General features: G+C 47.2%; 5 protein-coding genes across 5 annotated transcripts; 2 read left to right on the forward strand and 3 right to left on the reverse strand.

The window, feature by feature from the left end:
* Positions 1-3,006: 3,006 nt before the first annotated feature.
* On the reverse strand, positions 3,007-4,012 carry TRIVIDRAFT_46269 (uncharacterized protein; the record flags this gene model as incomplete). The annotated part of the gene is made up of 2 exons (XM_014098088.1): positions 3,007-3,848; positions 3,940-4,012. 2 exons carry the CDS (start codon positions 4,010-4,012, stop codon positions 3,007-3,009), a joined length of 915 nt encoding a protein of 304 aa, XP_013953563.1.
* Positions 4,013-4,771: 759 nt separating this feature from the next.
* Positions 4,772-5,872, forward strand: TRIVIDRAFT_156420 (uncharacterized protein; the record flags this gene model as incomplete). Its single annotated transcript, XM_014098089.1, has 2 exons — positions 4,772-5,216; positions 5,262-5,872. Coding segments are annotated over 2 exons (1,056 nt in total), but the record flags the coding sequence as incomplete, so codon positions are not given.
* Positions 5,873-7,925: 2,053 nt separating this feature from the next.
* On the reverse strand, positions 7,926-10,910 carry TRIVIDRAFT_67796 (uncharacterized protein; the record flags this gene model as incomplete). The annotated part of the gene is made up of 2 exons (XM_014098090.1): positions 7,926-9,122; positions 9,180-10,910. 2 exons carry the CDS (start codon positions 10,908-10,910, stop codon positions 7,926-7,928), a joined length of 2,928 nt encoding a protein of 975 aa, XP_013953565.1.
* Positions 10,911-11,658: 748 nt separating this feature from the next.
* On the forward strand, positions 11,659-12,404 carry TRIVIDRAFT_203505 (uncharacterized protein; the record flags this gene model as incomplete). The annotated part of the gene is made up of 2 exons (XM_014098091.1): positions 11,659-11,727; positions 11,769-12,404. 2 exons carry the CDS (start codon positions 11,659-11,661, stop codon positions 12,402-12,404), a joined length of 705 nt encoding a protein of 234 aa, XP_013953566.1.
* A 746-nt stretch (positions 12,405-13,150) lies between these two features.
* TRIVIDRAFT_46447 (uncharacterized protein) lies at positions 13,151-16,894 on the reverse strand (the record flags this gene model as incomplete). Its single annotated transcript, XM_014098092.1, has 1 exon — positions 13,151-16,894. One exon carries the CDS (start codon positions 16,892-16,894, stop codon positions 13,151-13,153), a length of 3,744 nt encoding a protein of 1,247 aa, XP_013953567.1.
* Positions 16,895-18,542: the final 1,648 nt, after the last annotated feature.

The raw sequence follows: 18,542 nt of genomic DNA on the forward strand, positions 1-18,542 counted from the left end.
TATAGTTTTTTTTTATTTAAAAGATAGTTAGTATTTTTTTAAATAAAAAGTATTAATATATAATATTTTAATTTTATTTTTAATATAAAGTAAAGGTTTTTAAAATAATAAGCTTAAGTTATAAATTTATATTAATAAAAAACATAAAAAGTAGTTTTTAAATAGTTATAATTATAAATATATAAAAATAAAATAAAAAGTATAATTTATATTTAGTTTTAATATTTTATTAATAATTAACTATTTAAACTATTTAAATAAAAATAATAAATAAAATTTATATATTTAATTATTTTTTTAAAATTATATACAAATTATAGTGTTTTTAAATTATAATAAATTGTAGTAGTAATTTATTAAAGGTATTATATATAAATGATCCCTTTTTAATTAATTAATTAATTTAGGACTTATTCTAAGGTATATACCTTCCTGGTTTTATAAAAAGTTAAGTTATAATAATTTTAATATAAAAATTTAAAAATATAAATTTTCTTTTTAAAAAGGTTTAAATTAATAATTATTTTATATAATTTATATTAAAAATATAAATATTAAAAAGAACTGTTATATTGTAATTTACTTTTTTAAATAAAAAAAAACATATATTAAAATAAAATATAAATTAATTAATGAATTATAATAAACTATTTTATATAAGATTTTTAATAAATTACTATTATAATTTATTATTATATAGTTTATTATCATTTATAAACAATTTAAAAATACTAATTTAATATATAAATTTATTTTATTATATTTATTTAAATTATTTAAATAATTATTAATAAAATATTAAAACTAAATATAAATTATATTTTTTATTTTATTTTTATATATTTATAATTATAATTATTTAAAACTATTTTTATTTTTTTTACTAATATAAACTTATAATTTAAGTTTATTATTTTAAAAGCCTTTACGTCATATTAAAAATAAAAATTAAAACATTACATTATCCTAAAATATATAATTTCCTACCTTTATGTAAAGTTAAATTATATTAGTAATTAAAGGTTTACTTTATTATTAATTTATAATACTTTTATTCTTAACTTAAATATAAAGTAACTATTAGCTACTACCTTTATATAAATACCAGCTACTTAATATTCTACTAATACTATAAAATCTTATATATAGATTTAAGTACCATTTACTAACCGCCAGAAACAATAATAGTCAGGGTTTGTTTCAGCGGAGCAGGGAAGTTTGGACCCTTCTATAGCAGAGCAGCCTCCATCAGTATTACACAACCACATCCCACTTGACAGGTTGACGTAAATACAGTTAGCTCACCCCACAGCACTAACAGGGGAGCACAGTAACCTTTGGTTGAGTCGACACCACGTCTGAGGGCGGCCCTGACACAAACTATTGAACACCCCTCACTTCGTTCTATGGAGCAGTCATCTGGTCCCCCATTTCACCCACGACGACGGGCTCAGGCTCCCGTACACATGAAATAAAGGAAAACTCTTAGAAAACGAAATGAGACCAGACGAGTGTCAATTGATTATTGTACAGATCACATCTTCAAACCTCACATTTATGAGAGTTCGAGGCGTATACAAGGGGGAACGGGGTGCGGAGGGCGGGAGAGGCGCTGCTACCCACTTGAGCCAATCTTGGACCCAGGCAGGGGAGAGAATATATATATACACACATCCTCCCTCTGCAACCCAACCCACAACTTAAACTCTCTTACACCTACCCATACCATTGCGTCAGACGACTTTGAAGAATTAGTGAAGTAAAACCTTTGCTAATCCACAGACGTTACCAAGGCGCCTGGTCCCACGAACTGCTTAAATCAGTATCCAATTCGATTCTAGCTCGTCGATTGCGTTTGGAACATTGACCAATGTCGAACTCTATCGATACGAAAGATCCGGTCGACTCCCGCCCGAAGCAGTAACCCTTGAAACTCCCGTATCGACGCCATCCGCACATTACGCTGCGGTGTTAGAAGTTGAAGTGCCTGACAATGTTGACCTGTATCTCGCGGCTGAACCTGTTCCGCAGAGTGACACTTGTTTCTTGTCTGCTTATGCTGCCTCCCCATTGTCTATATGCAGTCATGATGCTATACAAGTCGACGCAAGTTTGGAAGATACTAAGTTATCTAACCGTTGCCGGACTCCTGATGGAAACAATTTGCTGCCATATCCATCCCCGTCGCCTACGCCTGGCCCTCCACGTAGACCCCGCAATCCCGATATCGAGGACGCCTAAATTTTATATCTTCTGCGTCCTTCCTGCACAGGCGTCCTTAAACTGGTAGTTAAATGTATAGATAGTTGCGTCTACACAGAGTATATACCACCCAAACAAGTATAGAAGCCTATACCTTGGTTGTAGGAATTCTGGCGGCCACGGTGGGCGTAAGGGACTGAACTGTCAAGCTCTTCATCCTCTGCTAAGCCTCTCTCTGGAAGAGTCTTTGGATTCATTACATAGGCTCATACTCATTAAGGCTGAACCTAGATCTATTTATAATATGATGCTGATCGGAGCCCATCATAGAGTGGCTGAGGGTTAGATCTTTCTCTCGTGGCGTGATGGTGGTAGTTTGCGCTAATCTGTAAATCATCTCTCATGGCACGCTGAACGACACAGCGATCAGTCAGTGCTGTTTAATGGGCGGATGTAACGACCGTGAATTATACTAAGAACACTTACTGCTTAGGTATCAACGGATTAGAGAAAGATGTCGCCGACTGGAAAGCAGCACCCACAAGAAGAAATATATACAGAACACGCAAAGCCATCATCACACCAGTATTTCTACAATAAAATAAAACAATTACAATGGCAAAGGCCTGCTTTAAAATGTCTCTGGAGAGGTAAGCATATAGAACTCTAGCTAATATTTGTAGCGATCTAAAGCGATCTAATATCGCACCGCCGACGGGACACTTATATATATATATATATATATATATATTATATTATATAACAAACGGCGGTTTCCGTTGCGTATTGTCCTTAGGAAAGTGATCAATATGAAGACGGCATAGCCGAGAGCCTTCCTCCATCGGTAACAATGATGCTACCATTCAGATAACCACCCGCGGCGCCCGCCATCCATAGTATAATTCCAGCGATATCTTCAGGAGCGCCGGACCTCGTGAGCGGAATAAATTCCTTCGGAAAGGAGCCCTCCGAGATACCTTTACCACCAATACCAGAGGCCTCATAGATGAAATTAGTCATCTCGGAGTGGTAAGGGCCTGGATAAATGCCGTTAACACGAATGTGATGTCCAAGTAGCGTAGTCGAGAGCATCTTGGTGAGCAATGTTGCCGCCGCCTTAGACCCGCCATACGCATAACCGGCAACGCTGACTTGGCGAATAAAGGCGGCATTGGAACTCATGATGATTATCCGGGGCCGAGGGGGCGAGAGAATCCCGCTTACTGGAGGTAAGTGTTTGGCATTTGCCGCGTCGAGCAAGGAGAGAAATGCAACGGAGGTATAAAAGGCTCCTGTGAAATTTGTGTCCGTGACCTGAGAAAATTCTTCGAGCGAAGGGGTCCAAAGAAACTCCTGGAGCTCCGCCACAGTAGCAGGGCTGCCATCTGATTTAGGGGGAGGAGCACCAGAGGGTCCCATGATCCCGCTGTTTACTACGAGAAGGTCGATATGAGTTGTCTGAGCCGCAACCTTCTCGACTGCAGCTTTCAACGATTCTTTCGATGTCACATCCCCCACGACGGGAATGATAGAACCCTTCAGGCCCAGTGAAGCTGTCTCTTGAAGTTTACTTTCTCTGCGACCGATAACAAACACCTTGGACGCACCATTAGCGTCGAGTGCTAGGGCCAAAGTTCTTCCGAGGCCTGTTATCTGTTCAGTGAGCGAAAGATCTAAATTTATAACTTGGCCGGGCGCTTGGCAAACCCATGAAAACCCAAAAGCGTTGACACTTACCACTCCCACCCCCTGTAATGACTGCCACCAGCCCGTTAACGGAGAAGAGATTGCGCGCTTCTAGGGACTCCATCTTAAGCAAACAGTAAGTCTAACTTGTTTTAGATTCTGATGAGATTCTCCCAAAAAGAATGGGATGTAATCTGGCCAAGCATTGAGCAATGACAAGGCGTATTTATAAGTTATACTAGCTTCACGACAGTTATACTACTTTCATACTTAACCCTCCACAGAAACATCACACACAGGTAAAGCTTGACGTTGGATTTGTCACGCGGCAAGTATCACGGCTTACAGATAGAGTAGTGGGTAAGCTCAAGTTATTCGGCTTGTTTAGAAATTCAACTTTCGCAAGGCGCTTCTTTCACTCGATTTACAATTCATGTCTATTTCACATAGGAATAAATGGAGTGTTTATTAATTACGTGGAGCAAACGCAGTTTGGACACTTTAGACACGTTATTAATAAACATAGGCAGGCCTCGCGGCTCTGTGGTAAGCTTGAATCTCCACGCCTAGGCTGCCCCACTGCATCGGGACCTTTATTAAGAGGCCCGAAAGTTGTCCCATTTCCATTTCTATTACTACTATGATATCCACAAGCTTTAGCGTAGATATTGAGTAGTCCCCAATGCTACTGCTCTAATGAGGCGAAATTTGCAACTGTTGTCCGATGGCGGCCGGGGGGCGCATCCCTCCTGCTCGGCCATTTAATAATCGTATAAAGCACGAAGTACAAGCTCTTACTAGGTCCATATTCCACATCTATAACTAAGTATATTAAGCCGTTGTACGTCGAAGAAATGCTCCTTCTGCAGCGCTCTACTTCGTTCTCTCCCAAAACAAAATGTCCAATCAGAAAGTAGTCCTCGTGCTTGGTGGTGCCGGAGCTCAGAACTCGGCAGTTGTGCGGGAGCTTGCGAAAAGCGGCAGCTTTTTGATCAAAGTCATGTCCCGCGATATAAAATCGGAAGAGTGTGTGGCCTTGTCTGCATTGCGTTTTGTTGAACTGCTTGAAGGGAATTGCTACGATGAAGCGGTTCTTGTTTCAGCATTTCGAGGGGTACACGCCTGCTTCGTCAATACTAATGGCTTCGCCATCGGCGAGAAGGCTGAACTTTACTGGGGCATCCGGATTTACGAAATTGCGTATTGGTCTGGAGTCGCCCATTTCGTGTATAGCTCATTGCCGTATGTGTCTAAGAGGTCCGGCTATGACCCGACGCATCGAGTCCCCTTCGTTGATGCTAAGGGAAAAGTCTGTGGTGAGTATAAAAGTGGCTACCAGAATCTTTAGGTGCCTGTTCTTATTAAATGCATAGAATATTTAAAAGGCCAGCCCACTGACAAGATGAAGTGGAGCATCCTGGAAACCGGACCATACCCCGAAGCTTTCCTCGCTGCTTGGGCGCCTACCAAGGATGCAGATGGAACGTACGTTTTTAGAATGCCAATCGGGTCCGAGGGTGCTGTTCCTTTTGTGGCTTTAGCGGATCTCGCCTGGTTTGCTCGGTATATTCTTGAGCACCCACTGGAGTTTGAGGGCGGTTTGCTTAGCATTGCTATTGCACACATAAGTGGCGACATGGTAGCATCGGCTTTTACAGCTGTCACTGGAGAGCCAGCACGCTTCGAGCCCTCAAGCCTGTCAGAAGTGGTTAAAACGTGGCCTGGGACTAAAATTGGCATGGCTGGGTCACCGGGGTTTGATGACCCAACGCTGATGACCATGGCAGGCCAGCTGGTACCCTGGTACACCATATGGCAGGAGAGCGGCGGTAACACAGGTATATGGACGAAAGACTACAACCGCCTGGACAGAATTCACTCCAACCGGATACGAAGCATCGAGCAGTGGATGCGGGCTAACGGTTATTCTACGCAGAAGCGTCCTCCCGTTCTTAAGACCGGAATTTTCGGGGATCCTATGTAGTGGGCAAATCGCTAGGGAATTTCTCGTTTTAAGTTGGTCAAAGTCTCCACAGAATGCTGCTGCATCAGCTTATTACAATTCCCGATAGCCATTGTGGTAGCGTATGTCGAGACTCGCATCCAGAAGCGACTAGATAGATAACATATGCTAGCCAAATCCATCCTTGCGGCGATTTGAAACGTTACCGCTGTCAATATAATCATGCTATGGATATAGACACAATTTCCACGCATCCATTTGAACGGGGCCACGTAGTGAATGACAACTATGCCTTACGATATTGAAGATTGCGTTTATGTGTATGCATAACGTGTATTGGCTAGATGTGAAGCTCTGAACTATTCCACTATCATCAGATACACTGCAATCTACAAATGCAATAGTCATCTGCATAGGACTTCAAAGTGTCATAGCACAAGAAATTACCCCACACTACATATCCAATTGAGCGAGCATTATAAATTCTCGAACTCGTTAGCACCATTACTTAAAGCCAATGTTGCTGGCGAACTTCACAATCCTCACGCAACTGTACTACGGACAGCTACGTTACAAATGTATCAGAACACAGCAAGGGGAAGCGGCCAAAATGGTAGCTTTATGATGATGATGAAAAGGTGCTGTCAGACCTCTCGGTCCTCCGTTATTAGCGGGTATAATGCCGCTTATAACGCAGAGCTCGTCACGAATGGCACGTCTCTGCTCTGGCTGCCTGAACAATCAACAGGATTGTGAAATAGACCGACCTCACCGTAGTTATATGCAAGGAAATGCGTAAAATGAAACTTGGTCTATTCAATCGAGAAATTGGAAGACAGCCGCCTCAATGAAGGAACTCTATGATAAAACGGAGAAATATAGAACATAAGGATATTCTCACTTTAATGGAAATTTTGCGGACGCAATTGTAAAACACACCCCCTCCCCTTGGACCTTCCCTCCATTTGCCTGCTTATTGCTAATATCAGCAGGGCCAATACCTCCACGGCGCGAGGCAGCTTCCCCCTCTTCAGCAATGGTGCAACCGAATGTCTGCAGAATGTGAATTCCAATCTTCCGATCCACACCCGTGCAACCCAGACCTGCATAGCGTGTTCCTGATGGATGTTTAGGATCGAACTGACTATCTTTCTTATGGCCCACCGATTTGATATCTGATTACATGACGTGGCACAAAACCCCCACAACCGGAATAATCAGCTGTATACACGGGGTCACAGCCATAGTCGGCGCAAGGATAAGAATAGAAGTGTCGGTGATATGTATCATGGGACTGCAGATCAACGCCTGCAAGATCGTTTGGCCGCCCATGGCATACCATGATAGCCAAGCTAATTAATGGCAGCGCTGTCCTGAGAAAACATTAATTCACTTGCAGCCGCAAGTTGCTCCACTTGCGGTTGACTGGTAGCTCTGTTAGCGACAATGAGCACGATCTGGACGAACGGAGCAAGTGATGAACTGATTGCCTATGAAGGATACTTCAACGTGTGTGTCCAGGGGGCTGAAAGTGAAAACAGCGCTATATTCCACTCACTATAGTGTAGTACGGTAGTTAAGAGTTCGGTAAGTACTGATAATCTGGGTTGCACTTATATGGCAGGTTGACTTGCTATCTATGCATTGGGAGATTATATTGATTAGTAGTTTGTGTGACGCGAACCTTATAAAAGGTTTACCTCTTGTAGTGTAATCCTCTTACTTATGTGAAATTTTAGTACAATTAGATAAAAAATTGAGTTCTTATGGTAGAGGATCCCATGTAGAGTACGGTACATACATACAGTTCAGTCAAGCCTAGCAATAATACAAGGCAACTTCAACTTTCACTCAATAGTTACACAATTTCCTCAATATGGGTACCCTCGTATTTCTGGTAGGAATTCTCCCTACACCAGTTGAGCACCGCTAAAAATTCGCACCGCCGTGGTTCATGTAAGGGCAGCCAGCGAAGTGCCATTACCGAAGGTAGATGATATCTTAATAGAACCTGTGTGGTTGCCAAAAAAAAAAAAAGATAGCCCAGAAAAGGCACACTCAGCTAAAGCAGTTCTTATAACGAAAGAACAATCTTGGTGAACATTGCGATGACATACATAATCACCAGTTCCTGACTCGGAAACAGGGGCAGCCAATACAGCGTGACAACCGCCACTCCTGACCAACCATTGGTTTCGAAATGAAGAAAGAAACCAAAGGAGCATAACCATTTAGTCAAAGTGCTGAAACGGATCGGTGGCTCCCAGTTCGACAGCTTCCAAAACCACTTCCATGGTCCATTAGGGTCCCAATCCGCCTGGTATGTTGCCATCCATGCTCGGTGTACGAAGGCATTCAGGGCCTTTTCCACCCATTCGCGTTGCTTGAAAATGTACAAGCCGTAAAAAATGTAGAAGAGCGTGCTCATGGAGTTCTCGTCGCCCCATATCGCTCTGATCAAGTAGCGCTGTCCCAGATTGATTGTGCTACAAATGATGTGACCGATGACTATTAGCCTGTCCGAATATTGTTCTGGATTTTGGGGACGCGAAATGGCCAAGTCTTGTGGCTCGTAACTGCGCTCAATGATGAATTCCCCGTCCAGACTGGCTGCAACATATTCGTGCTTTCGGTCCTGTTGAGCATCGCTAGGACTTTTCGAGTCATCATCGATCTCGGTTAGACGTAGAGGGCAGTCGAAGTGGAGGAAGTACTTGTTGCCCACAGTGCGATGGGCGACGAATCGTGCTCCTCGTTCAGGTGGTTTATTGTCGACTACAATATACCATTCACTTGTGGGTGCGGAAGGCTGCCTGTCCTTCGATCTCCGCAGTGCTTCAACGTTGTATCTGAGGCCTTTTGCGTCCTTCTGATCCGGTAGCAGGAGCAGGAAGCGATCCGATCGATGCGGTGGCAGCTGATAGAATTTGAGAGCTTGAGCGCCTTTTCTAGTCTCAAAGGTGAAACCCGATGAGCCAAGTTTGAGAGTGTGCTTGCCCTCAAATTTCTCGGGAGTTATCTCCTGTGGTATCCAAGCATCCATGGTGCATGTGCCAAGTCTGGCGCAATCAGAAAAGAGAAGTTCGGTCGGAAGTGATTCGAGGCCGTAGAATAGTTGCTTCATCCTTGCATCAATGGTTTTACTTTGTGATATAGCATTCGCATTCATGCATGACATATTCATCAAAATCAGTGGAACGTCTTCGGCCTGGGTTGTCGTTCTAGATTGGAGGAGAGAGTGAGCTTTGACAAATCTTGCTGCTCGGTCAGTCTGCCGGGTATTAGTCAAAAAGCACTACTTCTCTTAAGAATCGAACAGACAACTAACCGAAGTTCGCGCGTAATCCTTGTACTCTTCGACATTCAAAGACTTCTTCATATATGTCAAGAGTTCATGCCGCACTAGCTCACGGAATGGCTCAGACTCGTCTTGCAGTCGCCTGCTGACCGTGGTCTTGGATTTTCTCCTACGCGGAAGCAAATCGCGAGCTGATCGCCTTATGTCCTCCGGGATTCTGTTCACGAGGTGTTCCCAGAAGCCACCAAAGCCGTCATCGTAATGCGGCCATAGCAACTTGAGGTACGCCAACGATCCGTGGAGTGTGAAAACAATATGTCCTGACAGGATACCCTCCTGCAAAGTCCACGCTCTGCCCATCCAATTTGAAGCATATATACATGCCACAACATCCAGCAAGTTTTCGTCTTGAGGACTGTAGTAGGTCGGACGCCCACCATGCGCAAGGGAAGCCGGGCGTCGACCAGCGTCCACGGCCTGCAGCCCCTTATCAAAGACGATTGTGTGGGATGCCGCAGCATAAATGGGGTTCATTGACCCGATAGCTTTGCTTCGAAGGTCGGTGTGTTCGACAGCTTGAGGTATACAAAAGCTGTCCAACCAGAAGTATTCGTATACGGAACTCGGCGGTGCGATCTCGCCTGGCCGAGAAGACTGCCAATTTGCAACCCATTCACGCAATCCCCAATGATCCATGGAGGTGGGCAAATTCGAGAGCACTTCTTCAAGGTATCCGACTTGACATTTGGGTAAGCAGTTCTGAGCAGATCCGAATTGTTGATCAGCCCAGACGTGAGATATTGCGATAAATCTGGAGGATGGCGTATATGGAACCACCTCGAGCTCAATCTTGTTAAGCGGTGACCGTGTAATCCTGACCAAAGGAATCCCTCCGGCAGCCACGATGGTGTTCACCCTGTCGACCGGAACGAAGACATCTTCACAAAGACATTCGCCAGTGCGATGGAGAGGCCCAGACAACCTACTAGTAACAAGACATCTCTGGCTACTGCAGCTCGAGTGATCTTCTGCATTGATGCGAGGTGGCTTGAGAGACGATAGGAAGTAAAATGATGGGTAAGACATTGGAGATGCAGCCAGAAAGTTCAACCTCTTTTCGCACCACCCATTCTTGAGCATTCTGCGCTTGAGTAACTTTGTTGATGCTGAGCTAATGGTCGTCTGGGTGACCTTGAGCGTATTAGAATCGAGGACAAATGCCACAAGATATAACAGCATGTGCATTGAGAGGAGGATTTCTGTAAGCTTATCGTCGCCCAGACCATCTGCTAGAAAGTCCATTAAGATGACGAGATTCTGTGCGCTCTTGTAGATTTTTTTCAGTTGAGCCCTCTTGGCTTCGAACTCAGCAGCAGTGAGGCTGTCATTCAGTTCATCCCATCGAGCTTTAAGCTCCCGCCAGTACCATTCTGGCATGCGAAGATCAATGTAAAGATGAGGTCCACCAGGGTCAGCGCTTGCGAATTCCTCATGTCTGATGTTTCGACCTAGCGCTTCAGATGCTATACCGAAGAACAGCCATGACTGAATGCCTGAAGCCATCGAGTGGCTCAGAGACAATCTAGCGCTCTCCTGCGCATCAGATTCAGCAGCGTTGATCTTTTGCGTTTTTGCATCGAGCACCCTCTTGAACAAGTCCAGGAAATTGGGTTGTCCTGTTATTGAGTATTGGGTTTGTGCTATCAGAGGTACTCGAATTGATTCTACATCCGTATGTTGGGGATACGGGAAGCAAGACATTTTAAGAGATTATGAGTCCAATTGTGAACATAGCAAACAGATACGCGAATGGAAGACGAGGACTCCACGTCTCCCCTTTATATCGGATGCTGCGCCTACTTCGAGGCGGTGGCTGGTGTAAGCTACTGCAAGGGTATGGTGAGGCGCACTCACAAAGCGACATGGAGTAGTAACCAGGCTGGCGGCGATTCGTTGTCTCACTGCAAACTCTGAGGAGCCAACGTTTTCGGGGCGGCTTGATGTAACAGAAAACATTGAAGGGCTCTCCCATTGAGAGTGGTTACTCGGCAGTTATGGCTGCCTAAATAATCACCAATTGGTAAATAGCCAGGTGCCAAAACTTAAGGTTCCGCGGGAGGGGCCGTCGAAGCATACGTAAGTCGCAGGCAGCAAGGCTGAAACTTCTCTTTTCGCTTGTTCTTCCCGTTCCATGACACCGACCGAAATGTCAATGCAAAAGGAAGACGTATCTAACCAGATCAAACTTGTGGAATAGATTGTGGCGGAGGCACGCGCGATCAGGACGACGTATTTGGAGAGCAGCTCCCAAAAGAAAAGAAAAGTATCAACTGAGGACGTTTGCTTGATGTCCGACTATAAATGGAGGCACATTTGCAGTGAACTCGCACTTCTGTTGTCGGTTTGGCTACATGTAGTTTCCTACTTGCCCAAATCCGGGTGGAGCGGCATCGATAGCGACTTTAGGTGGCACGAATAGCAATACCCAGCAAGTTGCTAAAGAGGCAGCATGAAACACAAATTGCCACATTTAGTTTTTTTCTCTGCTTTCCTCTGTCTACATACAGATACCATCACCGTGCGTTTCTTTCGACAATCCTTTTCGCCCAATGTGTGCAGTGCTGGACTCAATGTAGAGGGCCCACCTGGTCGAGTGGCGGATACTCAGTCAGCGGCAATAAGGCGGAGAGCGTTCACCTGGCTGGCAAGTTTATCCGCTACAAACGCATCCAACAACTTGACCAGTTCTGGGCCAAGCTGAAAGAGGATGTAGACGTTAAGAAGACTGCCCCGGGTTGGGTTTCCTTCTTTAGTTCGTGGCCTGTGTGTCTGGTCGTTGGGATTATGGTCTGCGAGGACGTCGAGCTATCCCTAGACGGGGCACAGTCTCGCATACATGAGGGGAAGGCCGAATTGCCAATCGGGCAGATCGCTCTGACTGCTGGCATTCCCAACGGGGTTGGTGACTTACAGGGTACACTGGCCTCGAATCAGCAGACGGTGACTATTTTCAAAGCCAAGGTGGGAAAGAGCAATATTTTCGCTGTTGAACTGAGGAAAATCACGACGGGGTTGTTTAAGCAGACGTTGCTGCGGTTAATGGGCGACGGGCCTATGGTAGATGGTATTCGCTTGGCTAGCGATGAATTCGATGATGAAGAGGATATAGATAAACCTGTTGCTGCTGAGGACTTGATTCTTGACGAGTTTGGCCCTGAAGACTATGAAGATATGGTGGAACAAGGAATACTTTAGCAGATATTCTGTTAGGTACCAGATGGCTTTGCGGAATAAATCCAAATACTGTAGTATTTTGGCTTGAGAACCCTTACCCTATACTAGGAATAGGGATCAGGACGCTTTACTTTACTTACACACCTTGTTAATAGTAAAAGCATAGGCTATGTAAACATCTACAAAGTCAATGAATAATTGAACAAATCTCTGGGCACTGCAATATCTAAGTGATGCGAAATCATCATCTTCTCTGTATCCCCTCCAGCGACATCCCGAGGTTATCTGAAGTGGCTTTAACCGGGGTAAGCCAATTGCAGCTATATTGTCCGCTATGTCTGTCCTAACTTCTCTCAGCATCTCATATCCACGTGCTGGTGTCTATACCGCCAGCTCCGTGTCAGCTGTTGTGTCTGACCTTTAAACTGGACTCTGTATCTTTAATTCCTTGACCGCTTCCCCTTGGACCCTCCGGGCACTGACTGAACCCTTTGATGCTTGTCAGGCTAAGATCTGGTATTCGGTTGCCCTAATATATAGATCAAGTACTCCCTTTTGGATGTATTGGGCGCCGAAGGTAACTGGGGAGTAATAAGGATTATATCTATCTAGGTATATATAGACGAGTAGAATCCGAAGGCTACATACATATTACAAGGGATAGCACTAGGAGTAGTATAATTCATATTCATATGTAATTGGTGATTGTAATACAGACTATACCAGTTAACTAAATACAAAAACACACAGCGGATGCTATAAGTAATTTAGACCAAACCGGCTGCAGCACTGAGCGGGTCTCCGTAGGCATCGTCTGGGTTGTCACCGATGCAGTGATGGCACCAGAAATGGTCGCCCGGGTCGTGTGCTTTCTTAATGGCCAGCAGCTGTTCATACGATGCCTGGTCCCAATAGCGAGATGTCCAGTTATGCATGACATAGGAACTCTCAGAGAAGTAGCTGTTCGGGCCAATTCTATACAAAGTGTCCTTCGATTGTTGGGTGGTCAAGGTACGCGCATTCCACAACATCACAGCTGAGCGAAAGCCAGGTGAGATAGCCGTACCGTCTGGCTGTGGGCTCCCCAGATTGCCAGTCAACGAAGTGTAGAGGTAGTGAAAGCCACAGCGATACCCTGCTGGATCCGGCGAAGTTCGGTCAGGATTCTTCAAGGATGCGACGCAAATATCTAGCACCTCCATCATCGTGGGGGCGAATTTCGTTTCCATGGCTTGTCGCGAGACAAAGACCGAGTTTTGGGAGCCGGTAGCATTGTCAGAAGGCGGGTGTGGATCAGGGAGGGGGTTACCGACGGCGAGCAGAAATTTGTTGGGCGGCATAGTGAGCACGTAATCAAAGGCCGATTTGAAGTTCTGCTCCTCTACTTTCGTTACCTCCAGCACCTCCTGGAGACGGTCGCGGAATAGACGGTAATCTGGCTCTGTTTGGCCCCCCGCGTAGAAATATTCAAACTTGAATTCCCATGTGACTGCGCATAGACCACCCGTCTTATACTTGGAGGTGTTAATGAAGAATCCTGGCTGCGTGCTGACCTTGCTGTTCAGCATCAGCGTCCAAACGGAGAATCGACTCCACATGGCCCTCAGCCACTCATAGCCAAACGGACTCGAACCGGGACAGAAGGTGCCGCTTTGAGTCATATAGACGTGACTGAGGCCACCGCCAGGGACGGCGTGTGCCCGAATGGTCATGGAGAGAATCACACCCCACACACCTCCACCGCCGCCGCGCATGGCCCAGAAAAGCTTAGGGTTGTGCTGTCGGCTGGCCACCTTCTTGTGGATCACCGGTTGACCGTCCGCGCCCTGACCGATCTGCAGGACTTCGATCTCCAGCACGTTGTCCACACCGAGTCCCATGGTGGGGGCAAAGGGGCCGTGGCCGCCCCCGAGATGAAAGCCGACCATGCCGACAGTGGAGCACCAGCCCGACGCGATGACGCGGTTGTACTGCGCGGAGAAGTTGTGCATCTCGGCGAAGACTGCGCCTGCACCAAACTTGAATGCACCGCTCGGAGCAAGGACTGGGTCCTCCTCCCAGCTGGGGATGAAAGCTTTGTCTTTGAGCAGAATGGTGCGAATGAGGATTCCGCCGGTCGGGCAGGAGTTGCGGCTGTTGTACTCGTGACCTGAACCGGCAGTGGAGATGCACAACCGGTGACGGGCGGCGAAGCGCAAGGCGCTAGCAATATGTCGCTCGTTGAGAGGGAACACCACAATGAACGGATTCCAATCTCGGTACTCATTCTGGTGGAGAGCCGCCTTGCACATGTCTGACACGTTGTTCCATTCTGTGGAGTTGCTCGTTGGCTTGAAGCATGGGCGCTTCATCTCGTCCAAATCCTCGTAATAATACAAGGCTTTGAACCCCTTTGGCTTATTATCTCCCAGGCTGTAAAAGGGTTGGTCCTTGGTGGATCCGGCCGGCACCGGTGCCGGCTGTGGGTTGGGGTAGGTGGACCATTTGAGACCGAGCCGTGCTTCATCGGGATCTAACTCTTGCTCCAGCTCTTGGATCGCTGCCTTGGTGGGCCAGCAGCTGGAGTCGGCAGGCGTGCACCAATTGTGGCTTAGTATGGGCAGGCTTGTTATTACATCGCGTGGCTCTGAGGGGTGAGTGGATGGCTCCGAGCTGGCAGGGCTGCATGATCCGGCTCCGCAGTAGTCGTTCTCAGGGCCACAGGAGTAGCTACAGTGAGAGCTGCATGGGTTGCATCGACCCATGGCCCATTGCGTGTGCGGCCGCAGGAAGCTTTCCGCCAAGTCATCTGGCGCCAATCGATTTGTCGCACCGCAACCAAGCACAGCGTAGGAGTATACCGGATTGTATTGAATTTGGAAGCGGCAGGCGGTGATGCTGCCACTGGTGCTGGCGAGGAATATTTTATTGCGGCCACCTTCTGAATGGGTGACTGCGTAGCGCTGCACTCCGCGACTTGGGTAATTCGGCCATTCCAGCGAGGCCTGGCCGTCAGCAGTGAAGTTCCATCGAGCCAGACCCTCTTGATAGTGGTCGGATACTTGGAGCGAGCGCCATGAGCCCAGAAGCGACGGTGGTACTCCGGCGATGCCCGGTTGATAGGGGCTCAGAGAGCTGGGCTTATACGCCTTGCTGCCCGCTGGCGAGTGCTGCAGTGGAGCGGCGGCAGGAGTGACATCGGGAGAGAAGGCACAGCCCGGGAATGATGGCTTGCAGCGAAACATGAGGAAGTTGCCACAGTTAGGAGTGTCCATTGCAGCGTAGAAGTCGACAGGTGCCGGGGCACCGGTGTGGTTACAAGCTAGGAAGGCCACCTCGAGGCCACCGATGTCTGGCAGTCGCTGCACCAGGCACTCTTCCAAGTGATGATTTGCACCACAGTTCTTCAAGGCAATTTCTCGGTGGGATCGAAGCTCATACGCGCACGTTTGTGGGTAAGGGCTGTCGGTGGTGACTGTCAGGGTGTCCTCCGTGAAAGTCTGAGCGAATTCAAACTTTCCAGACCCGTGCTGTTCAGCTCCAAACGAACGCCATGTGCCTTGCCATGGCGAGATTATGTCACTTGACAGGGCTGGCATTCCAAACCCGACGAGAGGAATGCTGTAGTTGTGGTGTGGCGTGGGTGCGTTGGTGGGGTCAAGCAAGACAGTGCTGTCGAGATTGGCGGGAGGGCAGGTGGTCCAGGAGTCACCGCATGCGAAGCATTGATCGACACAATCGCCGGGCATCCTCGGGACGCTATTCACCGTGTTGTCCGTCCAGCCGATTGTGGCGAGATATGCACATTGCACGCAGCTGGCACTGACGAGCGGTTCCATATCCTGCAACCGTTCCTGCAGAGCCGAGTTGGCGTTATACTCATTGGCCAGCACGAAAGCTGTGCGGTAGTATGCCTCCTGTGGCAGGCGAAACGCACGTCCATCAGCACCAGGTATGACAGCGCACGTGCCGTGCTTCATCCACTCAGACAGGATGAAACAATTCATGGTGTTGTTGAACTTCGAGTCGGTTGGCCAAAAGTGTTTCAAAAGGGTTCCAAAGGTCGTGAGGTACGACTCGTCGAATTCTTCGCCATGCTGACAGCCATAGGGCTGATTCTTTTCTCCGTGCCCACCTTGGGAGCCAGGCCACAGTCCGTGCAGCGTGACGTTGGGTGAGCCCGGGGCAAAGTCGTTCTGCTGCAACGCCAGCGTGTAAGCGTCGGTAGCCAGCAGCCCCGAAGGTCTGTGCTTTGCATCGCACAGGGAAAAGGGAGGTGGTTTCTGCTGCAGGTTGTCGTACTTGTCCAAGATGGTGCATCCTTGCGTCCACTTCAAGTTGCAGGTCTCAACGTGGTAGTTGGCCGGATTGAAGCGCCTTAGGGGAATCGGGTTGGAAGGACAATCGTCCGACCGACCGGCACATGAGGCGGCAGCCCCAGCGACCAGATACGCCAATGCCACCAACACCAAGGCAAGACGTGCGTAACATGGCCATAGCGCTGGCTCTGCATCTAGACGTGGCCAACTCATATCTGCTCGAAACACACGACTGGGTGTGGCGTGTGTTATCGATGCTGTGTCAAGGCAGTGGTTCTCACGCCCTCCACGGCGAATGTACTTTGTTAAAGTTTGTTTATATATGTCTGTCCGGACGGAGCAGAGATTGAGCCCTTCAGTGAAGAGTTAGTAACAGTAGAACGCCCAGATCCTCCAACACCTGTAGTCTCACGCACCTTCTTCCAGTGGCTAACTATATGGGTGCTGCAGCAAATGGCTCTGATTCACGGACTTCAGAGTGATGATGGTAGTGGTGATTGTTGTGCTTGTTTTATTCAACACGACGGCAGAATTCAGGTCCTCGCTGAAAGGTCATTCATTGACAGCAGCGGCGGCCTCTGAGAGCCTGCATGATGTTTAGTGGGAGAGCTAGAGGAGTTGTGAAACAACAGGATTTCCTACGGTAACCATACGGACGGACATAATAAGCGTATATATATATACATCTCATATGTTCAACTCGGTGACTTGGACAGTGATTGGCAGCCAGTGCCACCATTTGCTGTCTTCGCCCAACCGAAGGCTCTCATCCCGCTTAGCTGCAATGATGTGTTCAAACTGAGCAATCCCCTCCTCCCAGAGGTGCAACAAGAGAGCTGAGAGACCGATAGTATGGAATTTCAGCTGCTGTAGCTGCTGCAGCTGTGACCGTAAACAGTGAGATCCACTATCGGATGCAGGAGGGCTGAGCGCGCTAAAGCTGCTAACGGGAGGGTAGAGAGTGACGGCAGATCTAATGGTTGCGCGCCACGGGATCTACCGCAGACTATTGCTAGCTGGACATCAAAGAGTGGCGGTGGCAGTGGTAGCGCTGCTCAGTGTGGGGAGCTGAGAGGGTTCAGACAGGAAGTGATTGGAGGGGAGCCAGCCGGGTGGAGGCACCAGTGCCACCGGCGCTTCGGTTCGAATGCATGAGGTGGAAAGGGAAGAGTTCAGTGCCGTGACCTAGTATGAGCGGCAATTGCAGGGTCGTGGAGCTCCCTGAGCACAACTACCGCCGAAATAAGCATCACCTCCATGCTTTCCAAGCGCGCCTCTCCAGGTCACCTCCAGGCCACCTCTATTATGCTCCGCCTCCAAAAGGGAACCAATGCCTTTGCAAACCGAAACCCCTGTCAGAGGGGTTCCCTCACCCCGCAACCGGTCTTTGCGCATTGGACCACTGACGCATTGCCGTGGATTTCTGTGAATCTCTTAGCCTAGAGCTTTTCTAGTGGATACTCGGTAGTATTATCGGGCATGAGCCTGTCGGCGTTCCAAAACTTGGCGCCAATGGCACACAGCCAGTTGGTTGACATGACAGGTATGCTGGGAGAGATAATTCAACCCGTTCGGTAACTCCAAAGTTGACTGTGAGGTGCCTCCAAAAGAACTACCAACACGAATATTCCCAGCTCAACACATTCATGCAGGTCTTGATTGAGTAACATGCACAGCATCATCCAGACGCTGGCAGGGATTGAATTCGTCACAGTGCTTTCAAACACAATCAGCTGGGGGTTCGAACAATAAGAAGGTTGGACTTATAGGGAAAGAAACCCTAACATGCTTGTCGCGACACCGCCCGCATAGAATCCTAGATCTTTAATTCTCTAGTACATGCGACGTATGTATTTAGTGC

This window comes from Trichoderma virens (genome assembly GCF_000170995.1).
Source record: "Trichoderma virens Gv29-8 chromosome Unknown TRIVIscaffold_83, whole genome shotgun sequence".
Lineage (NCBI taxonomy): Eukaryota > Fungi > Ascomycota > Sordariomycetes > Hypocreales > Hypocreaceae > Trichoderma > Trichoderma virens.